Source organism: Sciurus carolinensis, chromosome 2 (assembly GCF_902686445.1).
Source record: "Sciurus carolinensis chromosome 2, mSciCar1.2, whole genome shotgun sequence".
Classification (NCBI taxonomy): domain Eukaryota; kingdom Metazoa; phylum Chordata; class Mammalia; order Rodentia; family Sciuridae; genus Sciurus; species Sciurus carolinensis.
Window position 1 is genome coordinate 125,092,212 of NC_062214.1, and position 12,082 is coordinate 125,104,293.

A 12,082-nucleotide genomic window follows, 5' to 3' on the forward strand; every position below is an offset into this window, starting at 1 on the left:
CTCAAGGCTAAGATCAGAACAGCAAGTGTCTCTCTCACCATGCAGGAGGGAGCTGCCAGCCTGGCATGCCTCAACTTGCTGTGGGCACTTATGGCCTCCACTGGTCTTGGTAAGAAGGCACATACTTTTGCTTTTACTAGTATTCAATTGGACTGGGGAGTTAGAAAGAAAGATTAATAGCACAGGGATCTAATTCTCTCATTGAACCCAGTTTCAGAGACAAAAAATCGATACACACTGGCTGGGGTTTGACACAGGAGGAAAGGCGGCCAGGGGTGGGAACCAGCTTGTGAGTCTCTCTGTTTATCCCTCCAACATGATGCTCCAGTGAGACCCTTTCTCTCCTCTTTCCCACAGGAACCAGCATGGCCCAGACAGTCACCCAGTCTCAAACAGAAATGTCTGTGCAGGAGGCAGAGACCACCACCCTGGACTGTACTTATGACACTAAGGATAGCAATTATTATTTGTTCTGGTACAAGCAAACTCCCAGTGGGCAGATGATTCTAATTATCCGCCAAGGAGTTTATAAGCAAGAGAATGCAACAGAGAATCGCTTCTCAGTAAACTTCCAGAAAGCTGCCAAGTCCTTGAGTCTCAAGATCTCAGACTCACAGCTGGGAGATGCTGCTGTGTATTTCTGTGCCCTCATGGAGAACACAGTGAGACAAGCAACAGGGAGAGGCTGACAGAAACCTCAGACCTCAGCCTCCCTGCAGAGATCAGGGAACAGTGTTGAGGGTTACAGGAACATAAAAGGAAGTTATTGTCTTCTCTGGAGGAAAAAAATACTCTTCTATCTGACTATAGGAAACACAGAGAATTCTATAGCTATAGTTCTCAAAACAGTTATAAAATAATGAATGCACACAAAAATCCACAGCATTGCAAAGCATGTTCACACACAGTCCAGTAAAACTCATAACTTGACCTAAGGCTACTGAGAATTATGTCTTAATCTTTCACTTCATTAATTACTCTAATTACTATCTATCTGCATGACCCACAATAATATCAAAGTCAACATATACAAAATTGAATTTCTTGCCTTCCTTACAAATCTTATTTTTGCTCTCCATTTTTTCCTCCTCAGCTTCAATCAAGATACAGGAACATGATAAAAGGCTAGTGTCTTATTTGTTTTCTTTTGCAGGACTAGGAATCAAACCTGGTGCCATATGCATATTAGTTAACTGTCCTTTCACTGAGCTACACCCTCAGCCCTAAAATTCTGTTGTTGCTGAGTTTCCGGTTTGGGAAATCTCTCTTTCTTCTACATTCCAGTCTGAGCTATCTGATTTTTCATGCATATCTCATTTCTTTCTAATTATAAAACAGTTCACATCTCCACACCATGTCTATCTCATTGTTTTCTGATTGATCTATCAATCATTCCTTCTGACTTTAACTGACTTCATCCTTTATCTGATATAAGATGTTATAGTAATTGTTTCTGATGAGGCAGCAGGGCAGAAGGTGACCATTTAACAAAACCAGGTCTTGAAGTGGGACCAAGTAGTTTCCATGTCCAGAATTATCTCCTTACAACCCCTAAAAAACAGGGAATGCCTGGCCCAAAATAAAAATAAAAGGGAAAAATTCCAACACTATTTTATGTCCACAATTACCCCTCCCCCAATACATCTTTGACTGTTAAGCTTCCTTGTGGCACATTTAATTCCATCTACCCACTTTGGTGAGTACAGGAGAGTTTGAGAAGATATCACACAGCCATAATTAAGTCCCATTGGCAGGTTTCAGACCTTAGGTTGGAAGAATGTTTAGAAATGAGCTGTCGAGGGGCTGGGGGCTGTAGCTTAGTGGCAGCATGCTTGCCTAGCATGTGTGAGGCACTGGGTTCCATCTCAGCACCACATTAAAAATAAACAAATAAAATAAAGAAATGAGCTGTGGAAGTAACTGGATCTGAAGACCCAGGTCAAATTGCCAAATCGTAACTCAGGCTGCTGAATCATTCCCAAACCCCAGCCACTCCCGCCACTCACTATAAAGCCATCAGCTCTGGAACACCACACTCGGCACCCTATGCTATTGCCTGGCTGGAAAGAATAGGTTGAACCCCAAGCTCAGTGGAAGCACCACTCTCCCAAGCAGATACCTTAAGGCCTTCAGGTTTCCTCCTCCCCTTTATCCCTTAGACCCCATTAGTCACCAAGACTTATAAATGCAGGCTAGATATCAAGTGTCCTATCAAAGCTTGCTTCTCTCTTCCATTCTTGCTTCTAGTGCCTTCAAATAACTCCTTCTGTTTGAATTATCAAACATCCACCTAGACTCTCTTGTCCTCAACTGTGTCCCCTTCAAACATTGCTTCACACAGCATGGGAGTGATCGTCCTACCATAAAAACCAGATCGTGTCTGTTCCCACCTTGAGAAAGTTTTTTTCCAATGGAAGCAACCTGTGATTATTCAGAAGATAAGTCCCATTAAGGCAGAGGCCACCACTGTATTTCCAGGACCTGCCATACCTGATGGGTGAGCACAGGGGTCATCTACTGTTGAATTAGTCACTCCCTGCTTAGCAATTCAGGGTCACTCATTGTCATACTCCTTCCCAGGGTATGCTCTGGTCATGTCAGCACATGACACTGTCCCCTGAATCCCTGCCTCTGTTGGCACCATTCCCTCAGCCCCGAATGCCCCTCACTCACCCACTAGGTTATTGTTGAAGATGTTCTCCAGCTGCCCCTCTTCTTGTTTTCTGGTCCTCAATAGAGCTGACCACTTCCTCCTTTATCCCTTTACTGAAATCCTAAGTATATGTCTAATGCAGCAAACCTAATCATTTATGATATTTATATGTGTTTTTCACTGTCTCCCCACTGAAAAGCAATCTTCAGTAATCAGGGGCTGGAGCCTTACTCATTTTGATAGAGCAGTGCCTTAATTCACAGTTGAGTTTAAGTTTTTTGAACAAAGTTAATTAATTGATAGCATTTTCCTCATTAAACATGATAAAGTAAAACTTGAGAAACGTATATATTGCCATCTCCTATACAGTTGTTTTAGTCAGATTTTTTGTCACTGTGACTAAAAGACCCAACCAGAACAATTGTAGAAGAGGACAAATTTATTTGAAGGTTGATGGTTTCAGAGGTCTTAGTCCATAGAAGGCTGGCCCCAGTCCTCTGGGCTCTAGGTGAGGCAGAACATCATGACGCAAGAGTGTGACAGAGTGAAGCAGCTCACGTGATGATCAAGAAAGTGAGATTCCACTGACAGTTACAAATATATATCCCAAAGCCACACCTCCAAGGCCCCACCTTCTCCACTCACACCCCACCTGCCTCCAGCTATCTCTCAGTTAATCCCATCAGGGATTAATTCACTGATCAGTTTAAGGCCTTCACAACCTAATTATTTCCCCTCTGAAGCTTCTCGCATTGTCTCACACATGAACTTTGTGGGGACACCTCACATGCAAACCATAATAGTTGTATTAACTGCAGATTCTGGGTAAACTGAGAACTATATAGTATACCAAAAATTAATAGTAATGATCATAGTACGTTGTTAATGATAATAGTAATAGTAGCTAGCACTCATTGCATATGTATATCTGCCCCACATTCCAAGGTATATAGCATATAATTTCATTTAGTAGTCCAACAAATCTATGCTATAGGTATTGATATCCCAATTAATATAAGGAATTAAAGCCCAAATAGTTTAACTTTCCTAAAATTACAGTGTTATGTGTACTCTGAATTCCTTGTCTCCCCAAAAGGTGGCAAAATGCTACAGCCTCTGTCTTATTAATACCATAGACATATAGATAGAATATAAGAAAATATTGCTGTACTCTACATAAACTTATGGTGTGTTCTCATTTTTTGAAGGATGGTGATTGCAAGATGAGACCATTGTCAGTCATATTTGTTAATAGCACTTCAATGTAAAAATAATACTATTACCATTTGTTGATTTTTTTTATATCAGGGATTTGAGTCTTTTTAACATTAGTTTGAAATTATTTAACTATTGAATATCCAATGTTTTAAATTTCATCATTGCATTTTTAAATCACATTTTAAATTTTAAATTTAAAATAGAATTTTTTGCCAGGGTCTAATAAATATTGTGGCTGGCATTTTGTATAAAGAAAATGACACCCATCTATAAAGAACTCAAAAAACTCAACACCAAGACTACAAATAACCCAATCGACAAATGGTCTAAGGAAATGAACAGACACTTCACAGAAGAAGACATACAAGCAATCAACAAACATATGGAAAAATGTTCAACATCTCTAGTAATAAGAGAAATGCAAATCAAAACCACCCTAAGATTCCATCTCACCCTAATTAGAATGGCGATTATCAAGAATACAAGCAACAACAGGTGTTGGTGAGGATGTAGGGAAAAAGGTACACTCATACATTGCTGGTGGAGTTGCAAATTAGTGCAGCCACTCTGGAAAGCAGTGTGGAGATTCCTTAGAAAACTTGGAATGGAACTACCATTTGACCCAGCTATCCCACTCCTTGGCCTATACCCAAAGGACTTACAATCAGCATACTACAGAGATACAGCCACATCAATGTTCATTGCTGCTCAATTCACCATAACCAAATTGTGGAACCAACCTAGATGCTCTTCAGTTGATGAATGGATAAAGAAACTGTGGCATATATATATATACAATGGAATATTACTCAGTCATAAAGAATGATAAAATTATGGCATTTGCAGGCAAATGGATGAAATTGGAGAATATCATGCTAAGTGAGATAAGTCAATCTCAAAAAACCAAAGGAAGAATGATCTCGCTGATAAGTGGATTGATGACACATAATGGGGCGTGGGAGGGGTTAGTTTTAGGGTTAGAGTTAGGGTTAGGGAGGGGGGCAAGAATGGGGGAAGCAAGGACTGTATAGAGGGAAAAGAGGAGTGGGAGGGGTGGGGGGAAGGGAAAAAATAACAGAATGAATCAACCAACATTACCCTATGTAAATTTATGATTACACAAATGGTATGCCTTTACTCCATGAACAAACAGAGAAACAACATGTATCCCATTTGTTTACAATTTAAAAAAAAAATCAGATCTTAGGAGACTACATACAACAAGAAAAAAAAAAAAAAGAAAATGACACTCAATGAAGAATACAAAAATTTAAACAGAAGTTCTAAATTTTCCAAGTCTGTCATAGGAAATACTTCTTTTAGGAAACTTTATAAACTTATTTGTTATATGGTTAGGTGTTTCTGTAAACGCTCTTTTCAAATTTTTTCCTACAGTTAAAACTAATATATTCTGAATACTTTTCTCTATCAAGTTTTCCATAGCATGAGTTCCTATGGCTATCAAAACTTTAGAATACCTTAATAACTTTTGCAAGCAAACATTATTTTTTTTCCTAAACTGGGGATATTGTAAATAATACTATGATTCTTTAAAAAAAAATTCTTGTAAAGGAGGAGGAGGAAAAGAAGAATAAGAAGAAAAGACACTTGCATGCAAGTAAAAGAAGCCCAGATCAAAGTAATTGAAGCAAAAATACAAGCACAAATTGGTTAGATAATAAAACTAAAAAATTTAACTAACCTACTTCAGGAAGAACCAGAATCAAATGCCCAAATAATTTTACCAATAACAGGTCTCCATCACTTTTTTTTTATTACTTTTCCATTTTTTATTGGTACATTATAATTATATATATGGTGGGATTCATTATTACATATTTGTACATACATATAATGTCACAATATAATTTAGTCAATGTCACTCCTTAATATTTCCATTTCCCTGCCCTCCTTTCTCCCCCGGTTCCTTTCCTCTACCCTATTCTTCTCCCTTCCATTTTCCTGAGATTCCACTCCCCCACACCTTTCTTTTCCTTTTTTCTCTTTAGTTTCTGCATATGAGAGAAAACATGTGATTCTTGACTTTAAGTTCTCAAGTTCCATGCATTTTCCTGCAAATGACATAATTTCATTCTTCTTTACGACTGAATAAAAATCCATTGTGTATATAAATCACATTTTCTTTATTCATTCATCTACTGATGGACACTTAGGCTGGTTCCATAGTTTGGCTATCGTGAATTGTGCTGCTACAAACTGAATATGCATGATCTCTACAGTATGACAACTTGAATTCTTTAGGATAAATACTGAATAGTTTAGCTGGGTCATATGGTGGTTCCATGCCTAGTCTTTTAAGGCAAACCACTCATTTCCATGTGGTTGTACTAATTTACAATTCCACCAACAGTGTAAATGTGTTCCTTTTTTCCACATCCTCTCCAGAATTTATTATTGTTTGTATTCTTGATGGGTGACATGGCTCTTTTTTGGTTTGGTTTTTGTTGTTTTGTTACTGGGGATTGAACCCAAGGGCACTCAACCACTCAGCCCTTTTTATATTTTATTTAGAGACAGCATCTCTCTAAGTTGCTGAGGCTGGCTTTGAACTCTTGATCCTCCTGTCTCAGGATTCTGAACCAATGGGATTACAGGCATGTGACTCTTTTTTATACAGACTTCTTTCTGAAGCAGACCAAGACAGCTAGTAGGAACCTCAGAATTGTGTCTTGCTGTATTAGTTTCCTACTGCTGCTGTAACAAGTTACAAAAATCATAGTGATTTACACAATGTTAATTTACTAGACATCAGAAATCTCCCTGAAATAAGATCAAAGTGTTGGCAAGGCCCTTCTTGTATCTTAGAGGCTGCCACATCCCTTGATTCACAACCTTCTTCCATTTTCAAAACCGGAAATTGTGCCACTCTGATCTCTGCTACCATTCTACGATACCCTTAACCTCTCCTGACCCTCCTAATTCCCTTGCTTCTCTCATATAAGGACTTTGGTAATTTCATTGTGATTACCCAGATATTCCAGAATAAACTCCCTATCTCAGATTTTTCATTTAATCAAATTTTCAAGATCCCTTTTACCATATAAAGTAAGATATTTACAGGCTCTGGAGAAGGACATGGACATTGCTATTAACTGAATATTTATGTCCCACATCCCCAAAGGTAATATGTTGAAGTCCTAACTCCCAAAGTAATGGCATTACGAGGTGAAGTCTTCAAAAGGTGATTAAGTCATGATAGTGGAAGTCTCATGCATGGGATGAGTATAGGAATGGTGAGGTCTTGGAAGGCTCCCTTGGCTCCTTACACAAGGTGAGGTTACAGTGAGCAGACAGCCCTCTATAAATCAGGAAGTTGACCCTCACTTGCCACTGAAACTTCTGGCAACTTGATCTTGGACCTCCATTCTCCAGAATTATGAGAAATAAATGTTGAAGTCACCTGATCTGTGGTATTTTTGAAACTGCAGCCTAAGTAGACAAAGATATCTTTAGGAGATTGCTATTTGCCTATCATAACTGACAACCTAGCAGAAGGAGCAAGCTTCTTTCCTGGTAACAGGAAACATCCTTGGACTGACTGTGTTTGCACTGACCTGTTCAGATATAGGAAACTGGAAGAGGTGGTTCCCCAAAGCAAAACCAAGATACTATTAGAAAGGGAACAGATGAATACTGGGTAGGCAAAAATAACAGACCCAACATTATTAATTTTCTTTCAAACTCTTTTTGCCATCAAAAAGCAATAATAAGTTCACATATTAATTCCCATGAAATAATTCTTTAAATTACCCAAATTTACATTTCAACAGAATAAGCAAAAAGCAATGAATAAAATTGCTTCACAATGTGGGTTTGTGATGCTGAAACTGTTGACTGGAAATTCAGCACAGACATTTATTCAGGATCACTTCAATGTGTTCAGTAGATAAAAGGATGAATAAGAACTATTTAATGGTAAATTTAGCCCAGGGGTGAGTTTAATCGTACGTTTGATAAACTGAAACTGAAGAATAAAAAAGAGACAACTTGATATCACTTGCTATGATAAACCTGACATTACACCCTAAACCTAAAACTCCAGAAGTTCAAAGGCGACAAATATGAGGAAGTCAGGAGAGGATCATTCTAAATCACATGAAACGATTTAGGAATAATCATGATGATTTCGGTTATAAGTGAAAATTTTATTTACGCAACTCATACAGATACTCATATACCATGAATAATGGTTCATTTGGGCATCTCTAGAAACAAAGAGAAATAAAGGCAGGTAGGAAGGAAACTAGCAGGCAATTAGAGTCAAAGAGAATATTTTATTTTGCTTAAAATACTCAATGTTTGAGCATTCAAAAGAGTTTGAGAACATATTGAAGAATCAAGGTAAATCAGAAAATATATGAATATAGTCAGAACTCAGAGAAAACAGAAAAAGTAAAAGAAAAGTTGCTTACAGCAACATAGAAGTTCAAAGATGAAGAATTAGAGCAGAAATAAAAGTGGCAGGAATGCCAAAGGAAAAGGAGAATAAACATTTCACAAGTTTGAAAACATTGGCAAATACAAGCTTAAAGATTGCAGGGTAGAATATCGCGTTCCCTCTGCCCGCAGAGAGAGACACGACAAACGTCTGAAGCTTTGGAAGTTTATTGTGCACAGTCTTCCTTTCTTTCCCTCTTTTCTATCCCCTTCTCTCTTTTCTTTCTCTCGCTCTCTTTCCCTCTGCTTAACTCTCGCCTGCTCCGGTCACTCCGCTTCTCCCGCTCGGCTCACGCCTGCTTCGGCCGCTCCGCTTCTCCCACTCGGCTCTCGCCCTCGCTCGCACTCTTCTTCCTCGCTTCTACTCTCCCCTCCCAGGAAGTTACCAAGCTTATATACACTTCAACCAATCAAGGGAGAGTACACGAGGTAAACGGCGAACAGCTGTAGGTATAGAATAGGCACACGAGAAAGGCATGCACTAATCACATTGTTAACTAGCTAATACTGTATAGCCAACCGCTTTTGGCTCAGCGCCAGGCGCCATCTTGACCGTGCCCAAGGCTGGGAGTCCCGGGTACCCTGACAGTAGAATGTCCTAGAAACAGTTTAGTAGAGTGTTCTATACTATTAGCATTCAGGCACAAGGTAAGAAATATGACAGCCATAAATGAATATGTAAGAATTTTAAGGTTTTATGACAATCAAGGCTTCAGTGTTCGATATATATTACATGAATCACAAATTCTCTACAAAACAGTTCTGGGGGGCTGGGGTTGGGGCTCAAGTAATAAAGCACTCACTTAGCATGTGTGAGGCACTGGGTTCCATCCTTAGCACCACATAAAGATAAATAAATAAAGGTATTTTGTCCATCTACACCTAAAAATTTTTTTTAAAAAACTATTCTGGTTATAATTTAGGAAAAGGAGAGTCAAGTACCTCATATAGAAAAAGAGAAATAATAAACCATAATGTAGATCAAATGACATTCAGTTGTAGAGAGCCTTCAGCCATGGCAACATTCAGCATATTATTGGGTTAAAATAAAACTAAGCTCATGTAAAGACTCCCCTAAACAATATCAACTCTGTGTGTGTGTGTGTGTGTGTGTGTGTGTGCGCGCGTGCGCTCATGTGTGCATGGCTTATGACTTATGTTGCATGAATGTATATGTATAGAAATACAGATATTCCTCAGAAAGGCCATATTCCGGCAGCCCCTTTATTCTCCACTCCTTACTATCCTATTAGATATAGCAAAAGATTTTCCAGCTTTTGTTCCAGCAAATTGCCCTACAGTTAAAGTCTAATTTTCCTCCTGGCTATTCCAATGCAGGATTCCTCTTGATCCAGTATATCACTATTTTCTTTCTTGCACGGAACTGTGCTTTTCCATTATATAATCAGTTTACTACAAGGGATATTATAAACAACAGTATTACAGAATTCATTATTTGGCATACTGTAAGTTCTTTGTTGAGTACATAGCTTACACATTACCTCAGGATTTTTGTGAGATGCCATAAGAAAAATTGCTCACAAGACTTAACATGAGGACCACTTGTACCTACACTTGTGGTTCATTTTATCATACAGATGGGGTAATTGTCTATTTTCCTTCTTTTTATGTTTTTATTACTGCTTTATAGTTATACATAATAATGGGATGCATTTTGACATAATCATACATGCATGGAATGCAATTTGCTTCATTTCGGTCCCCAGTAACTTCCTAGTTCCCTCTCCTCCTCATTCTTCAGCTGATGGGCACCTGAACTAGTTCCATAACTTGGCCATTGTCAGTTGCTGTAAACACTGACATGCCTGTATCATTGTAGCATGCTGGGTTTAGTTCTTTTGTTAGAATACCAAGGAGGGGAATAGCTGGATTATATGATGATTCTGTTCCTAGTCTTTTAAGGAATCTCCATACTGCTTTCCAAAGTGGTTGAAGAATGGATAAAGAAAATGGAGTTTCACTCAGCCATAAAGAAGAATGAACTCATGGCATTTGCTAAAAAGTGAATGGAACTGGAGAACATCATGCTAAGTGAAATAAGCCAGACTCAGAAGTCAAGGGTCAAATATTTTCTCTCAAATGTGGAAGATAGAGCAAAATAAGGGGGAAAGGGAAGGACTGGGATCCCATGAAAATAGAAGGGAAATCAGTGGAGCAGAAGGGGATAGAGAGGAAGGTAGGAGAGATGGGAAAAAGGAGGAACTGAAGAACTAAATTGACCAAATTATGCTATATACATGTTTGAATATACCAACAATGAATGGGTGTACCTTTTTCCCCACATCCTTGCTAGTATTTTTTATCATTTGTATGCTTGATGATTGCTATTCTAACTGGAGTGAAATGGAGTATCAGTGTACTTTTGATTTTTATTTCCCTGATTTCTACTTTTCATATATTTGTTAACCATTTGTATTTCTTCTTTTGAGAAATGCTCATTTAGTTCTTTTGCCCTTTTTTTTTTTTTTTTTTTTTTTTGGATGGAGTTATTTGGGGGATTTTTGGATATGTGTGTGATGTTAAGTTTTATGAGTTCTTTATATGTTCTAGATACTACTCCCCTATCAGAGGAGTAGCTGGCAAAGATTTTCTTCCACTTTATAGGGTCTCTCCTCACTCTTTTGTTTCCTTTGCTGTGCAGAAACTTCTTAGTTTGGTGCCATCCACTCATTGATGCTTGGTTTTATTTCTTAAACTTCAGGGTTCTTGTTAAGGAAGAGTCAGTGCCTGTGCCAATATGTTAGTGTTGACCCTTTGTTTTCTTCTAGCAGTTGCAAAATTTTTAGTATAATTCCTAGGTCTTTGGTTTACTTCAAATTGACTTTTGTGCAGGTTGAAAGAGATCTAGTTTTCTTTTGTTTGTTTGTTTACATGTGGATATCTGGTGTTTCCAGCACCATTTGTTAAAGATGCTATCTTATCTCCAAGATGATTTTGGATAGATGACTCTATCTATGCAGGTTTGCCTCTGTGCCTTCTATTCTATTCCATTGGTCTTCATGTCTGTTTGATGCATGCTGTTTTCTCTCTTTACATTGACTGCCAAAATGTTCAGAACCAAGGACCAACTTTAACAACAGTGGCTAATTGCACACATTTTAGATAGAGGGGGAAAAAAAGATGGAAACAAACCAAGATAATTAGATGTCATGATACTTGTCTTTTCCCTTTGCCACTAAAGACAGACTCTCCTGGGGTGAGGAGAGGTGAGAAACAAATAGTGCCTTCTCCGTGTGCCTCCTGTGATGAGTTCTCTGCTTTACCCCCTTGACTGCTGTGTTCTCTCTGATATCAGGAATCAGCATTTTCCACTGAATACAGCAAACAGACTTTAAAGTCTTTTGACAGAAGGAAACACTTTCCACTCATAAAAGGCAATAAACAAATAACCAGTGAGTATCTGACACAGACCTTCTCTATTGTACCTCACAATTACACTTTTTGATCATTTCTTCCACGTGGCACACACCAATTCAGAAAGGTAAGCAATGTCAGATCTAAAGGTCTCTAATTCCATCTTGCTTTGCCAGAATTCACATCTAAGAGAAAACATTCAAGAAACTACATGAATTTTATTAGGTATGACACTTCCTACCAAAGACTGTAGGAGATACAAATTTAAGAAGTGGTTATGGGGTTAAAATAAGCATAGTAGTCCCCCACTTGTCCAATGGGAATGTGTTCCAAGACTCCTGGGAGATTCCTGAAACCACAGATAATACTGAACTCTGG

The 12,082-nt window shown here is 38.4% G+C and overlaps 1 protein-coding gene across 1 annotated transcript in view; it reads left to right on the top strand.

Annotated features, from left to right (window-relative positions):
* The window catches only part of LOC124973266 (T cell receptor alpha chain MC.7.G5-like), a 260,714-nt gene continuing 248,632 nt past the window's right edge, over nucleotides 1-12,082 (top strand). The window contains exons 1-2 of the mRNA XM_047537299.1: nucleotides 1-109; nucleotides 358-650. Of these exons, the coding sequence (XP_047393255.1) occupies nucleotides 40-109; nucleotides 358-650 (363 nt within the window). The 5' untranslated portion in view covers nucleotides 1-39. The remainder of the gene's footprint in view (nucleotides 110-357; nucleotides 651-12,082) is intronic.